General features: G+C 37.5%; 2 protein-coding genes and 1 long non-coding RNA gene across 3 annotated transcripts; 2 read left to right on the top strand and 1 right to left on the bottom strand.

Annotated features, from left to right (window-relative positions):
• The first annotated feature begins 3,187 nt into the window (after positions 1 to 3,187).
• LOC113010849 (chemokine XC receptor 1-like) lies at positions 3,188 to 4,928 on the top strand. Its single transcript, XM_026150075.2, has 2 exons — positions 3,188 to 3,304; positions 3,457 to 4,928. The coding sequence occupies exon 2, from the start codon at positions 3,467 to 3,469 to the stop codon at positions 4,475 to 4,477; it is 1,011 nt and encodes a 336-aa protein (XP_026005860.2). The 5' UTR covers positions 3,188 to 3,304; positions 3,457 to 3,466; the 3' UTR covers positions 4,478 to 4,928.
• A 1,347-nt stretch (positions 4,929 to 6,275) lies between these two features.
• On the bottom strand, positions 6,276 to 8,487 carry LOC113010455 (pescadillo-like). Its single transcript, XM_080292285.1, has one exon. It carries the CDS (start codon positions 8,354 to 8,356, stop codon positions 6,599 to 6,601), a length of 1,758 nt encoding a protein of 585 aa, XP_080148411.1. The 5' UTR covers positions 8,357 to 8,487; the 3' UTR covers positions 6,276 to 6,598.
• Positions 8,488 to 12,734: 4,247 nt separating this feature from the next.
• Positions 12,735 to 16,348, top strand: LOC113010893 (uncharacterized). The gene is made up of 2 exons (XR_013903343.1): positions 12,735 to 12,796; positions 14,456 to 16,348. It is a non-coding gene; the product is annotated as an uncharacterized LOC113010893 (long non-coding RNA).
• Positions 16,349 to 16,751: the final 403 nt, after the last annotated feature.

Raw genomic sequence — 16,751 nt, 5'->3', positions numbered from 1 at the left:
TGTTTGTATCTACATTTGATTAATAAACTCACTTGCACCACAGCTGCCGCATCTTGGATCCTAAATAATTCGCACACTGCTTGCCCTGGCAACCCGTGACAGATGTCATATCATTCTGATTAAACACATTTTATTTAAAATGGTTTATTTTGAGACAAAATTCAGTATCTTCTGTTTTTATTCCATATTCTTGTTTCTACATTTAATTTTTCCTGAATGCTGTTGAAGGCATGAATATTATGCTGTTTAACTTTATAATCATTGGTTCTAAACTGCTTTAGTTTTTATCTTGACTAACATATTTGTACCAAAATGCATTAATTATATATATATATATATATATATATATATATATATATATATATATATATATATATATATAAATAAAAAAAATCATCTTCACAGTATAAGATTTTTTTTTTCATTTCCTCAACAGTACTTTCCTCACAAGACCTAAACAAGTAAATCATGGCCTTGGACAGTGACAGTTATGATTACATACACTTTAATGAGACTCACAGCAGTGAGACCGAGTATGACATTAAGATATCAGAACTTTACTATCCTGCTGCTGTCAACAGTCTCGTCTTCTGCATCAGCCTTCCTACAAACAGCTTCCTGCTGTGGGTCCTCTGGACGGAACAAGCTTGGAAGATCACATCGGATATTTTACTTCTTCAGCTCACAGTTTCTAACCTCTGCCTCACTGTGACATTGCCTTTTGCAGCCTGTAATGCACTCCATACGTGGGTCTTTGGAGAGTGGGCCTGCGGAGTAGGTGTAGGGATTTATTTTCTGGGACTATTCACCGCCGTGGTGATCCTCACTGCCATGTCTTTGCATTCTTATGTTACTGTGGTTCAGCCTTGGTGCTTGTCTGCACAGGCCTTAACAAAATATGGTGTTCTCATAGGTAGCATTGTGATGTGGCTGGTGTGTGCTGCTGCAAGCATTAAACTGGCTGTGAGTGGTCGAGTCATCGAAATCGCTGACATGAAAGTGTGTGTAAATTTTGTGGAGTCACTAACCATGAAACTCACTGAAATCTACACACAGATTTTTCTTTTCTTTCTCATTCCTGTCCTTATCACTTCATTCTGTTATGTTCACATGTGGATAATGGCGAAGCAGGGCAGGATAAACAGCCAACAACAGCCTTCAAAATTGATTTTAGGCATAACTGTCAGTACTTTTCTATGCTTGGCTCCTTCTAGCATCCACATGTTTATACAGTCCTTGCTACTATTGGATTTTTATGAGTACACACATGAACTGATATATGCATTGCACTATGCTTGGTTGATCATTCATTCCATCATTCACATCTACTGCTGCTTTATCCCTTTGGTGCATTTAATAGGAGTACAAAGGTTTAGGAGGTATCTTCCCATGCCGTGCAATACATTATCACTGTGCAGAGATGAAACTAAAACTGACAGTCCAATGGCATTAATCCCTCTCCAAAATGAGGAAGAAATTTGAATTTACTGTAGCATGCATGCATTAGGATGAGACGGGTAGATGCTGGAGAATTTGATTAGATAAATTAGCTGAACTTAATATAGTACAAGCAAAAAAACAACAAAAAAAGTTGGCAGCACCTATTAATGATAGAGTCTGACTTTGTTGATGCCAAAGGGGTGTACCACACAGCAAGATTAAGTTTTCTGTTACAAAAGTGACTTTGTTTTTACCTGGCTAAATCACCATGGCAACATGCTTAATCGAGGGCCAGTGTCCTGCAGATTTTAGATCTCACCCTGGGTCAACACACCTGAATCAAATGATTAGTTCATTACCAGGCCTCTGGAGAACTTCAAGACATGTTGAGGAGCTCATTTAGCCTTTAAATCAGCTGTGTTGGATCAAGGACACATCTAAAGCCTGCAGGACACCGGCCCTCGAGGCCTGCAGTTCGAGACCCCTGATATAAAGAGAAACAGAAGTGACAATTTCAGTTTGACATTGTGTTTCAATACCTTTTCTTAATGTTTTTAACTGTGTTTATATACTTTCTAATCAGAATCTTCTATTTTAAACTTCCACTACTCCAAAATGATCAGTTGATTATACTGTATTGTAGTAGTGATACTGTAGATTGGTCACTATGATTACATGTCTCCAAAAGTTGAATCTGTTCATCTGGACGTAGCGTTTTCAGTGGGAGAAATGTTTTGTCACTCATCCAAGGGACTTCTTCAGTCTCAGCCGACTGCAGGTTTCCCCAATCTTATAAACAGTACATTTGCATAATGACTGAAACCAGCCAACTGAAAGAACAATGGGCTGGGAGGTCAGTTCCTTCATCATAAATATGCAAATTCTCATGACCATTGATCAAAGACCACTGATCATTGGCCATGAGTACCATTCACAGAGAGTTGGGGAATGGCTGCGAACACAGCATTGTAAAATGGCAAATGATGTAACCTTAGGCTCCCTCCTCCTTTAAAAAAAAAAATCACTATAAAAGTTGTTTGTTTATATACATTTGATATTATGATTATTTTTCTCAATGAATTTCATTAAAAAAAATTAAACTAACTTTTGTATCTTGTTGAAGTTTATTTATTTTGAAAGAGATACCTTTTAATATTTTCTTAACAGCATACTTTCTTTTTCAACAAGCGAGCAACTAGCAAATAGACCTGTCGACTTAAGAGGTCGATTTTGTAATCATGTTGGACCAAATTCCTGGTGCAGATCAGTTAGAGTGTAGTGTGAAGAAGCCTCAAATAACTCACTTAGCATGATAATAGAAAAGGCTCAACGATTGATCCAGTGTGTTAACATCTTCCATGTTCGGTTCAACAAAGCAGGCAAGTTCAGCAGGTGCAGACTCAGCCATCAGATTAGCATGTATGAAAAACAAACTAGGGGTTTTAGGGGTTTATGTTATTATATCAATTAGTTTTACAAAGTTTTTTTTATTGTTTCCATTATTTTCAGCAGGATATATTTTCTTCCCAAAAAAGTAGCTTATTTTCAAACTTTATATCATCAGCATTTTAAGGCTTTACCAAATAAAAATAAAAAATCAGATAAATAAAACTTTATCTTTATCTTTTGATCAGTGCAGCAAAACTGTAGACAATTAGTTGTGAGTGATATTGAAACATAGGTGTAATTTTGTTTAAGTTTCATTTTAAATGTGGACAAAATGTTTGTTTGTTTTTTATTTTGGTTTGGGCGTTATCTTGAACTTAGTGTGAAACAGAAAGAGGAACTGTTGGTTTGCTTAAGATCATTGCAGCTTTTCCTGAACAGTACAGTTCAACAGAACACTTGCTGGCAGATACAAGAGGTAGGTTTCTGTGTTTAATCCCCTTTATTAGTCTCTGTTTTACATATTAAATTAAAACTAAAATCCACAGTTTCTGTCAGTATAGAGAAAACAGCTAAGTTATAGTATTTAAATGTGTTGAAAAAATCTTATTTTGTGTTTATATTTTGTAGAAAATCGACAATGGCAAACAACATGACAAGCGATCAAGTCCATTTTCTTTGTGACAGTGACTTTCCCAGTATTACTGGCCCTTTCTTCATCTTGATCTTCATCCTCAGTATCATAGGCAACAGCCTCCTCTTATGTGTTCTTTTCATCTACGAGGACCTGAAAAGTATCACAAATATTTTCATCCTGAACCTGGCCTGCTCTGATTTGATCTTCACCATCACACTTCCGTTCTGGGCCGTTGATCACCTACAACAATGGGTCTTTGGGGACTTTGTCTGCAAATTAATGACTGCCGTATTCTTTGTTGGTTTGTACAGCAGTGTCATTCTACTGACCGCCATGACAGTTGCCCGTTTCATTAGGGTGGTGCTGCCAAACTGGAAAAGCAACCGTGCTAGAAGAAGGAGGTATGCAATCGGCGCCTGTATAGCTGCCTGGATCATCAGCATCTCGGCATCCCTGAGTGATGCAACTAAAGTAAAAGCCATAAACTGGGATAATCAGAACTATTGTGATGATGGATCTGATGACAAGCTTGGACGTTATCTCCAAGTGTCACTGCTATTCTTCCTCCCATTTGCCATCATTATTTTTTGCTATTCTGCCATCCTCAAGACAGTTTTACAAGGTTTAAGTAGAAAGAAGCACAAGACTGTAGCTGTGCTGTTGTGTATTGTTGCAGTCTTCTTCATTTGCTGGGGGCCATACCATATTATGCTTTTAATTAACTCTCTTTATAAACCCAAAGGTTGTAAGGCAGAGGAACGGTTAGCAGTTGCCTACCGTATTTGTGAAATGCTTGCCTATTCTCACTGCTGTATGAACCCTCTGCTATACATGCTCTCACAGAAGTTGCGAAATAATCTGTTTAATCTTTTGAAATGTAAAAATTTGTGCAGTAAGAACAAGGAGGAAAATATTGGCCAGAAAACCTCTGGTATTCAGAATGTAGCTTTCACAGTAGACAACTCTTCTGTTAACACAGAACGACGCAATGATCCATTTAAAAGTCCCTCTTGAAAGTAAACACTGATTCAGTCTTCAAATACTTTTACAAAACAAAGGTTGTATATAATTTGACATGTTTTGCATATAGTCTTGATATCATATACACAGATTTTGTTTTAGGCTTTTTAATGTGCAAGGTCAAAGATGTTTGTAAAATTGTGCATTTCGCTGGTGTCGTTTTATTAGTATTTTTTGTAGAAATGAAAATGTTTCTGAAATACAGTGAAGCTTTTTTCACTTCTTTGTTTTTGTGGTATGTAATGTCAGATGAATTGGGGGAAAAAAATGCATTGACAGCAGTTTTCTGTGGTCACCGATAGAGTCAGAGTAGTGTGTAGTATAAGTATATTAACATATTCACTAAGGGAAACCGTGAAGCAGAAGGGAAGTCACTTGGGCCTTTAATCTTTCTTTGAAATGGATAATAATGTAATGAGTCGTGTAATAAAAAATGAGAAACGTTTTGGAATATGGACATTAATATTACAGGAATATAAATCATAATAGAAAAAAATTACAAAATGTTAAAGCTTGGACATATGGAATAAATTATGCTTAACTGACAATTCATACAGGTTTGCAGGTATTCTACAGGTATGCTAACTCTTTGTTTCACTGACTCACAGTGACCCTAGACTCACTTTATCATTTATAGATCTCTGATGTCATCACATTGTTCTCAAACACAACATTTAAATTGGTCCACTTTATTAAAATTCCATTTAGCCTCCTAATTTTTCTTCCATATAGTTGACTTCATATTTTTTAACTGTCACTGATGACAGGACACGTATGCTGACATGCTGGATAAATGTTATGATCATTCTGGATGCTTTTGAGCAGGGTTAGTTTCATCTACCTCTGGCCAATATAGACCTGACACAAAAAGTGAGGCAATGTTTGCTGTGCTGGAAATGTTGTAATATTCTTAAGCAAACTAATAGCTTCTCTGTCATAATCTCCAGGGTGTTTAGATTTGAAGGTGAGTTGAACCCAAATGCAGACATGAGCAGAAAGAGGTTAACAAAGCGAACTGTGTATTTGATTGATGGCAAAAAAGGAACGAAAGCAGCAAACATCCAAATGGGTGAAACAAAAGCTCAATGGGGAAAACAGAAAACTAAACATCTACGAAAAAACACAATGAGGTGGCATGACGAAACACACTAGTACTGAGAAACACAAAGGACAACGGAAAAAGGAACTACAACAGATACTCTGACAAAGGACAGCGCGCAAAGGACACAGGCTCACTAAAATAAAATAAAACAGGAAGCATAAACACAGAGAGACAAGATACCCAAACTTGACATTGACAAAACTTAAACATACATGGAGACATGAAAGACTTCAAGGAGACACAAAAGAATAAAACACAGACAGATGTCTAAAGGGGCAGGAGGAGAACTAACAGACAAAACAGACTAAACTAGAGACATAAAATAATAGAATAGGGAACTAGTGGGAATAAAAAAAAGTCATAAGCACAAGGAAACCCAAACAGAACTAGAAAAAATTTGCATTTCCTGTGAAAATGCTGTGTGGATGCCTTAACGCTGAAGATGTCTGCTGAAAAAGAAAAAAAAATGTTGCCCTGAGCAGGATTTGAACCTGGACCTTGTGGTCTCAAGGCAGCTACTCATGTCACTGCACCAAACTCTTGCTCACAAAGAAAAGGTGGAGAGACTGACAATTCTGCTGAAATGAGCAGAAGCTGCTGAGAATTGTGGTGATAAGAGGTGAAAAGGCTGAAAACTTTGCAGAAAAGAGATGAATCAGCAGAATTTCTGCTGAAAAGAGGTGAAAATTCTTTTTTTTCTTTTGCAATATCACAAGTAACAGGTTTAATTCAGTCCGTTTAACTGTAAAATGTTTCGGTTACAGATTTTAAAATAAACAGGAAGTTGTATTGTACAATACAGAAAAGTGGAGCACAGATCAAACAGTTACTTTTACAATAATAATCACACAACTAGCATTTGTGACAACCTGCGCTGTTTGAAGTTCTGCAGAGGTCATTAGAGTGCATGTAGCACGCAGAGCTCTACTGCACTTTCAGGTTTTATGGTATGTAAACCTGCAATGCACTGAGTCTCAAAGTTAAAAAGAAAGTCAGTCTGAAGAAGGCACCAGTTATTTTCGGGCCTTTTTCTTTTTTGCTTTTTCTGAATCATCGTGAGCCTTCCTCTTGGCAGCAAGCTTGTTAGCCTCACGGACTTTTCTTTTCTTTCCAAACATGATTTTGTCATAGAGGTACTTTTCCTTTTTCTTCATCATCATAATGGCCAGACGCTTCTCCTCTGCTTTCTCCTCCTGCTCCAAGCGTGCCTTATTTTCTACCTTCAGCTTTCCAGGTGTCACTTTGACATGTAGAGACTTGCCCTGGGATCTTTGTTCTTCCATTTTCTTAAGGTTTTTCTCTTCTGCTACTTCCTCTTCATCATCCTCTTCATCACCATTGTCATCCTCTTCTTGTTCTTCTTCCTGTTCTCCCTCCTCCTCCTCTTCTTCCTCATCCTCCTCTTGTTCATTGCCTGGTTTTTCTCCTCGCTGTAAGGCCATCATCTTCAGTTTCTCTGGAGGCACATAGTCACCTTCCTTCTCCTCCACAAACGGAGACAGGTGAGGGGGTAGAGTCACCCCAAGGAAATAATCCTCCACAGGCAAGAGAATTTTGGCATTGACACAGTCGTATAGCCACTGGGGTTGGATGTAGTATCTGTTGATATACTGTTTGCCAACACTGGGCCTGTCAATAATTTGATGAGTGATGGTCTCATCTGTCACATCGTATGTGCTACCAATGCACACAGACTTGTCCCAGGATACCTGACCTCCAAAACACCTGATGACGAATGCCAGAGACTCTCTGGGAACTTCTCTGTTGAGGTAAAACTTGAGTCCCTCAAAAAGCTTCTTCTGAGCTTCTTGCTGTTTCAGTTCCTTTTCCCTAGCCTCCATCTTCTCCATGTCCTCCCCTTCACTGGGAAACTGGTCCAGTTGAGCCTCCTCCTCATCTGCAGAAGAAACCACGCGTGCCAGACTGGCACTCAGAGCTGACAGTTTCTCTAAGTAACTTTCTGAATTCATGGCATAGTCATCCTCACTCTCTTCCTTAGGCTCTGACTCTCCATTACTGTCCAGCTTTGGTGGGTAGACCAAGTTGAGGGAACTGTAGAGCCTGAAACTGACAAAGCCCAGCAGAGTGGTGTACAACTCTGTGAATGTTGCCATTACTCTGTAATCAACATCAACGGGGTGATCATGGGAGAACTGATATGGCACCACCCATGTAATGAGCTGTCCCATCACCTCAGCCTGATAATATATTCCCTTGATGGAGAGGAAAACCTTTCGGAGAGAACGTGATGCGATCACATAGTTCATCCACTCCACAGTAAGGCGCCTGCACAGCTGGATTGTCTGCACATGACATTTTCCTGTTCGAGCAAAAGTAGAGAAGAGGAAGCACATGCAGAGGGCATCGTCGATATCACGGAGGGCATCAATGAAGGTTGGATACCTTTCTTTGATGATGTGATCCAATTTATAGGTCGGCTTGTTCTCTCTCAGTCTTTCCACTGCAGACCACTCTGTTTTTCCATAAGCCTTCTTAAGCTTACGCACAAATATCTTGTACTCTCTGAACTTTCCAACAATTGGCTCATGGAGCAGAAAGCGGATGTCTTTGAGCAGGTAGAAGGTCCTTGGGGCTGTAGATCCCTTGTTCACCTTCTTCTTGTGTTTTGGCTCATGAGGGTATATGCCTTTGAGAATGCAAAGTCGCCTGAAATCTGGGAGGCTGAGCTGCAACTTCTTTCGAGCTCTGTTTCTTGTGATGTAGTTGGTGGCAGAGCCCCTCTCAAACTTTTTCTTTTGAAGACCTCCCATTTAGAGACAGTTTCTAACCCTCCACGGAGTTTTATCCAAATGTAGTTGTGTACAAATTACACAATTCGCAAGGGTACACAACAACGACCGACACAACACGCAGGAGATGCACGTGTGGCTTGACATGCGCGAAAGAGGGCCTCTCTTTCGCGCATGTCAAGCCAAACGCAGTAGGACCCCTACTGAGGTGAAAATTCTGCTGAAAAGAGTTCAATTAGCAGAATTTTTGCTGAAAAGAGTTCAATCAGCAGAATTTCTGCTGAAAATAGTTTTTTTCTGAAAAAAGCAGAAAAAACTGAAAATTTTGCTGAAAAGAGTTGAATGAGCAGAATTTTTGCTGAAAATATTTTTTTTCTGAAAAAAGCAGAAAAAACTGAAAATTTTGCTGAAAAGAGTTGAATGAGCAGAATTTCTGGAAAAGCTTAAAATTCTAATGAAAACAGCAGAAGAGGCTGAGATTTGTGCTGATAAGAGGTGAAAATGCTGAACCAATCAGAGGTAGTGCTTCTGTCTGCTTCATCAGGCTGTGTACTTGTATGTATTTCTGCCATGGACTGTTAACAAGAATCTGAGGTCCATATTAGAAAAGCTGGTAAAATCATAAAACTTTGCAGAATTGTAATAAATTATTAATATGAATTACTTGTCTGTGATAGTGTATTAATTTGTAGTGAAAAAAAAAAAGTCGAACAAGGTGGGATTGAACCCAAAAACTTTGGTCTGAAGATTCGTTTCATTACCAATCGACTGTATCTCGGTTGCGGAGATATGACGAGAGAAGAAACGGCTTCATTTTCGGAGTTTGAAAAATGAGAGGAGGACAGATTTCCTCCCCTCAAACAAACGTAATTTATGGCTCAATGGTAAGATGACTGTAAAAACTGCTTCGACCTTGAGTGTCAGCACTGTCTGAAGATGAATTGGCACAAGCCTCGTGTCTTAACTTAAGGACACATGACGATTTGAAAATGCCTCTCATTAGAGAGTTCCAGCTGTGATTTTGAACAAAGTCCCCATTCACTTTGTTTGGAGAGTTTTCAGACATTGTGTTGCTCTGAGGCGATTTGATAAAAATCTGTAACTTCCACAACAGTGATAGTGACATTTTCTGAAAGCCAGCAAAAATATCTCCGTTTTGATGTATAATTTGAGGAAGTTGAGTGGAAATTTAGCGAGTAGCAAGAAGTTGTTTGGACATGAAGAGAAAATTCACAAAGTTTCACTGTCCACTCTGAGTTAATTGCATAGCAACCATAGCAACACATGTATTTTCTGAAAAATCACAAAGCTGCAACTGAGAACTTAAAGAGGCATTAAATAAAAACGGTAACAGATATGAAAAAGCTGAATCAGACAGGAATAGCCCAATCATTTGAGAACGTTTTAAAGTTTGAATGGAGTTTCCAGGTGAAAGTATGAGGAAGAAGTTAGGTTTCAAAGACAAGCAAGTTTTAGCAGAATTGTGGAAGTTTCCCATTCATTTCAATGGGACAAATTAAAGGAAAAAAGTGTAATATTTTAAAAAGTATAATAGTAATAAGTACCCGTTTGAATGGTGAAAATCGGCTGAAAACTGAGGGAGTAGTTAAGCGGCAAAGAAACGGAGCAACTAGAATAATAAAGGATAAAGAATAAAGAGAAACAGGATCTCAACAGGATCTCAACAGGATCTCCACACAATTAACAGAGTCTGCAAACAAAGCCCACATCACAAAATCTGTAATGAAATTGCAAAAGCTCAGAACCCTTGGTCGCCTGACCCATAACCATGACATCCTCTTTTTGTTTTGAATCAACTCAGAGATGCTTCCTTAACTACAACAATTTACTTAAATGTTTTGTCAGTAAAAAGACATGCGTGCCTAAGTTGGTGCACCAGCAGGTGCATCAGAGTATTCCACAATCCTTTCCTATCTGACATTTCTGCTGATGAAAAACCGCTGTGTGGCGTGAAGACAGTGAAGAACTGAGGAGTTGTGGGTAAGACAGTTTAAATATATATAAAACTGCATCAGTGAAACTAAAGGTCAAAGGTAAAAACATAAAGGATATATGACTTTGACTATGACTGATTTCAGGCAACTTGTTGCGATCCCTAGAGTCCGGTGCTCTTCCCAATCCTCCTCATTCACTTACTCTCTGTAGCTTTCCCTCTTTTGCTCTCTCCTTGCCTCCTCCTCTCCTGCATGCAGGCATCACTACATTGTTCAACTAGTTTGATATAAGGATCAGTTTGGCCTTAACGTGATTTTAGTTTGAAATGCTTATTTTCTCCCAGGGAAACCTCTATGTCTTGCTGTGCTTCGTGCTTTCCTCTTAGATCTCCCCTTGGCTGCAGTTTGGCTCTGAAACCATGTTGGAAAATAAAAAGGTGTTAAGATGATAGCGCCTTGCTTTCCTCCACCATCTTGTGCAGCAGATTGATAAAAGCACTACAATGTAGGAACCCTGTTAGATGTCTGCCTGGCCATAATATCCTGCAGTTTCTGCATTTCATTCTCTGAAAGATATAAACTAATACAAACTCCCCCTTTAGTTACAACTATTATAGCAAGGTGTCATCTTAGTAAATAACTGAAAGTTTTCTGGCTGGGTCACAGTAGGAACTTTCTCAGTGGACTTTGAAGTACTCACTACCCCCCACAGAAAATGTCAGCTATTTTTAGAACACAAAAAGGAAGTCGAAAAAGCACAAAAATTTATAAATAATGTGCAAACATGACCCATTTGAGTTTCAGAGAATTCTGAAATGTAAGTATACCATCAGAGTCTAAGGAGGTGTTTAAGAGAGGAAGAGAAACACTGAGCACCAACAACCACAGGGTACTTTCAGTTTTTCAAATGATGAAATAGGGATTCACTAATACCTTACCAATGCTTAGTAGTGTGTCGTTTACCATATCTTATGGTGTAACAAGTTATAACAAAATAAATGTGAAACTCTTTGTGTAACTAAAATGTCTAACAGTATGCAGATTTAATGGGTAAAGGGTATTTTAACATTATAGTTTCATCATAAAGAATAATGTAAAATTTCCTGCTTCAAACTCAGTATGAACACAGAGAGAATGCAGAGGTAACTACTGGGATTGGCCTGTTTAAGATGGAAACATGGTTATTTCCCTTTTCCCTGTTGTTCAAGTAGCAACATACATGTATGCTGCTTACTTGAACAACAGCACCTGAAATGACATGGCCTCCTAAAATTAGCCAGACCAGACTGAGCTAGAATAACACAAAAACTTGTTGGTGTTATTTTTCATGGTATTGCATCAGGTTTCCTGAGTAATTACACTTTTATTAATTTGTTAAAAGTATTAGCCTTCAGCAGGAGCTTAATCTTAGCCAGTATAGAAGGAGCTTAGTCAATAGGGATATTTTAGCTTTCAGTAAACTATTGCCCCCTGCTTATACTACAAGGATACAAGTGTGACACTCACATGATGTCCTCTAGTGGACCAGCCAGTGTAGTACATATTTTTTCCATCTTACTGGGCTGCTGGTCTTTAGTGAAATGAACTGACTACATGTTCGTTTATAAGCTAATTTAATTATTATTAGTAATCACCTGTACGATAGCACTGATACTGGGTTGTATGAAGACCAGCAAAAACTGCAGTGGGTCAAAAACGACAAATTAATGCAGCTTCCTCATCTGGATGGATCCTGCACTCCACCTGAGAATGACTATATATCATGTAAGTGCAGTTTGCAGTTGAAATTAGGATTAGATGCTTTGTGTTAGAATTAGATAAATTACCTGAAATTTATATCAACATCAGATTTGTTATAATAAATAAAGCTGTAACTTTTCAGATCATTTTCCTTAACACTTCTTTTGTCTGACAGTCAGAAATTACTGATGATTGGGTCTTTATCTTTATTACTGGTTGCTTATTGCTATCATTTGATTAAACATGAATGTACTAATTTGTTCATTTATAAGGTATATTATTTCAGGTTAAAAAGGAATGTGACCTTAGTGATTTTAACTTTTTAGTTCCATAAGAGCTGGCTCAAGGACAAGGACTCAGTTAAATGTTACCCATTTTGGTACTTACACAGCTACATCAGGCATAACATGAAATATGTTGTTTTAACCTTATATTTTGCACAATTTGCAACAAATTATGTCCCCAAAACTCTAATCATGTTTGTATGATTCAATTGAATGCAATTTAAATTTGCTTATTGTTTTCTTTGTGAGTTGATCTCTGTGTAGAGATGTAACTTAAGCAGGAAGCTGTTTTCACTTCTCTGTTCCCACAAAATGATTTTGGTATGTCACAATAAACTGGACTGGAAAAAACAAAATGCTCAAACAGCACTTTTCTTTAGTTCATGTTAGAGTGAAATTAGTGTGAAGTTTACGTGCATTAACACTATCACTGAGAGAGGCTGTGAGCAGGACCTAGCCTGACACATGAGCACATGCACAAGGTAAGGAGTCGATTTGTGTAAATGGGAACGTTTGGGAAAAACTTTAATGAAAAATCCAAGAATATGGAGTGAAACTTATATTACAAGAATGATAATGAAAATGGAAAAAAAGTTAAAATAGACTCTTTTTTTTTTTCTTTTTTTTTTGCCTGTCCCGTTTGGCTCTTTTGCCATCAGAATTGTTGTCTAAAGGCAAAGAAAGATGCCCAACGGATTTACTTTACCAAATTGACCATCCCAGCTTTGCCGTAATGGTCCATTTGATTCACCTTTTATTGTTCATTTTATTTTCACTCACTGAATACGGGACAGACTTGACTGGGGGAAAGAAGGGGAGAAAGAAAGAGGGAAAGAGAAACAGCTGAGAAGAGGGACGGGGGAGAAGGGCAAAAGACAAAAACCAACAGAACGGGCAGAGAAAAAAAAATGCATATATCGATCACCTGGATCACCTGATAGATAGACTCTTAAATCATCACCATGAAAAAAAAAACATTTTGATGTTGCTATGCATACAATAACACTTGTTGTGACAATTTTTTTAATGACTCACTATAACTCTTACAGAATAGGTTTATGTGCCATTTATGGGTATTATAGTGCTTTAGCACATTTCATTTTATGTGGTTCATTCTAAGTTAAAGGCATGATATATACGGAATTGTGATATTTCTAATAAATATCATTAATAAGCATTCTGATCACTTTGACTGTTTATGGTTTGCCCTACAAAAAAGGCAGTATAACACAACCTCTTAAACACTTAAAGCAGTTCAAACTGTGTATTAAAAGATAGGATCTGTTACGTTAGGCTACATTAGTCTTTATCTAGGTTGGCCTAAAAAATAATTACTTTATTAATGTATATACTACTACTAATAATAATAACAATAATATATTCTCACTTCTTTGCTAGATCAACAGTAATGTCCTCACAAAGACTCATAAAGAAAAGCCTCAAACGGTGATCTTAAACTCTTAATTAGACTAAAAGTCTAGGTTGAGGTTGAGCTTCATCATGGTTTCACTAGTAGGGATCCCAAACCCAACTACACATTACAATGTTTAGTGATCATGAAGCAACAAGCTGCAGTGGCTTCTGGACTTGGCAGATCCCCAAAGGGAGCCCTTCTAGGAGCAGAATGAATGTACATGCACTTGGCAGGTGGTCCTGAGTGTAATTAGAATGAAGAGAGATGCATTTCGTGCTATAGAATTGTCCTGAAACCTGACAGCAGTGCGTGGAAGGTGGATGAAAAGAACCGGTGTCTAAATTAGACAAAACTGATGCCACTGTGTTCACCTTTACTACACATTATAATTCACAGGAATAGATGGGGATAGGATACAAGCGCAAAAATTACATGTTGAATAAATATTATGATTACTTTGAATTAACTGCTATTACATTAAAAAGCACTCATGGTATTTCTTATAAACATTACAGTATAACACAACAGTCGCTCCAAACAACAGATTTCCAAATCATAACCTTTAACTTTCAACACTGTTGAAGTTTGTATAGTGTTGTGTCTATTACACTGGACTGGATTAGTTTTTATCGAGATTTGTCTGATAGATTTAAACCACAACAAAAAATGTAATCATTTATGTATATTTTAAAAAAAAACTAACCTTATATCTTTACTTCTTCAATAGGTCAGCAGCTATTTCCTTACAAGACCTCAACAAGTAAATAATGGCCTTGAGCAGTGACGAGTTTACATTCTTTAATGAGACTGAAAGCAGTCAGGATGACTTTCCACTGTCGGCGCTCGAATGCTATTGTGCTGCTGCCATTATTATTTTCTTCTGCATCAGCCTGTCCGGAAACAGCTTCCTGATGTGGGTCATCCGAAAAGAACAAGCTTGGAAGATCACACCCGATATCTTACTTCTGCAACTTACAATATCTAACCTTTGCATCACTGTGACCTTGCCATTTGAGGCCTGTAATTTACTCCGTAGCTGGATCTTTGGAGAGTGGGTCTGTGGATTCATGACAGCAGTTTATTATCTAGGACTGTACGCCTCTATTTTAATCCTCACTGTCATGTCGTTGCATTATTATTTTTCTTTTGTTCAGGTTTCACGTCTGTGTGCACAGGTCTCAAGAAAATGTGGTGTCCTCATTACTAGCATCTTGGTATGGCTGGTATGTGCTGCTGCAAGCATTAAGCAGTTCATGTATACCGAAGTCATATTTGAGGTTCAACTGTGTCTGTTTGAATGGACCCAAGCTCGAGTCTACACAGAGTTTTGCCTTTTTTTTCTCATTCCTTTCCTTATCACTACATTCTGTCATGTCCACATGTGGATAATGATGAAACAGGGCAAGATAAACAGGCAGCAACTGCCTTCAAAAGTGATTTTAGGGATAACTTTTGGGACTTTTCTTTGTTTGACTCCTCTGCACGTCTGCGACTCTGTAATGTCATTTATAATCTGGGGTTTTGTGAAACACACACATGCAGTGATGGAAGCATTGCACCTTTCTTGGTTTATCCTTTATCCTCTATCTCAGTTCTGCTGTTGCCTTAGTCCTCTGTTCCATATAATTGGAGCACAAAGTTTTAGGAGGAATCTCTCCATGCTACATAATCCTTTATCACAAAGCAGAGACGTTAGTAACGATGGGAGTTCAGTTGCATTCATTTCTCTAAAAAATACAGAAGAAATCTGAATTTGTGATGCTTAGCATTAGATTAGATGTTTTTAGTTCCGATAAGATATTACTAGATCTCTAATTAGATTAGATAAAAACAAACAACAATTAAATTGAATAGCACCTGTTTATAACGGAGACTGATTTTTGTTAATGTGAGGATTGAGGAGGATATTATGCAGTGGTTAGTGCTGACAAATATACCAAATATACGCAAACCGCCAAACTTTACAACAAGGCCAGGTTTCTTGTGCCTCATTCATTTGTGAGTGAGGTTGCTGGAGTTCTTGTATTAAACTTGAGAGGCTCGACAGTTCCATGTATTTAGTTTTTCTAACAGGAAACATGCCTAAATTGTTCTAATAGTTTTGTAAGGTTTTTTTTCTCCACCAGAATGCCAATTTATTTTAACTATTATAAGTTAACCTAGTTTTTTGCTTTTTAAGAGTGTGACCGTGATAAAAAAATATCCAATACTAATTTATGTTTCACAACCTTTTCACTTTAAAGAAAGGGGCTGGTTGAACTTGGATGACCTCGCGTAATACGTGTAATGTGTAACGTGCTGTGTTTCGTAACGTTTTGTTTTTTTATGTAAATATCCGTGCCGATCACATTTCTGATCAAACTCTGTTGTGATCAAGATTGTTTTTATTTTAATTCTCATCTTTTCCATATTTGCCTTAGCTTATATATTTTATCTATCTTACATGTTTTTATTTGCCAAGTCAAAAATGTATGTTTCTGAAATCTGAATCTCATTCCTGCATTTCATTTGCTGTTTCTGAAATGCTGTGAAGCTGCTTTCATTTATCTAAATAGTGATTTGAGTATGTTACAATGAGCTGCACTGAAAAAATTGCAATGACTAAAGCTAGTTGATGCTACACTCTGGTACTTTGTTTTGTTTTGTTTTGCTTTAACAAAAACAAACAACAATGAAATTAATGGCAGATGTTTATAACAGAGTTAAAACTGGACATTTGATTTCTAAGATTGAAAATGAAAATGAATTTTAAAAAAAGAAATAAAAATAAGTGCTCTGACAATGTTTGATTGATTATATGAATAAATAAACAGCAAAAGGAACATTATTGTAGTACAAGTCAACAATATTAATTGAAGTATATGTCAGTAAAATGCAGACAGCTCATATTTTCCCTGACCTTTGACCTTTGACAACGACTCCTTTAGTTGTGATAGGACACTTTTTCAAACTTTTTTCCTTTCTATATTATGTTGCACGACAAAGGTTGATCAAATATATGCTGGTTACAGTACTGTTTGTAG

The sequence above is a fragment of the Astatotilapia calliptera genome, chromosome 18, assembly GCF_964374335.1.
Source record: "Astatotilapia calliptera chromosome 18, fAstCal68.1, whole genome shotgun sequence".
Classification (NCBI taxonomy): Eukaryota; Metazoa; Chordata; class Actinopteri; order Cichliformes; family Cichlidae; genus Astatotilapia; species Astatotilapia calliptera.
Note: the sequence above shows the minus strand (reverse complement) of the source record. Positions and strands in the feature narration are given on the sequence as shown.

Bases quoted from the DNA above. Each gene is read 5' to 3' on its own strand.
- LOC113010849 (XM_026150075.2), top strand. From the start codon at position 3,467: ATGGCAAACAACATGACAAGCGATCAAGTCCATTTTCTTTGTGACAGT.
- LOC113010455 (XM_080292285.1), bottom strand. From the start codon at position 8,356: ATGGGAGGTCTTCAAAAGAAAAAGTTTGAGAGGGGCTCTGCCACCAAC.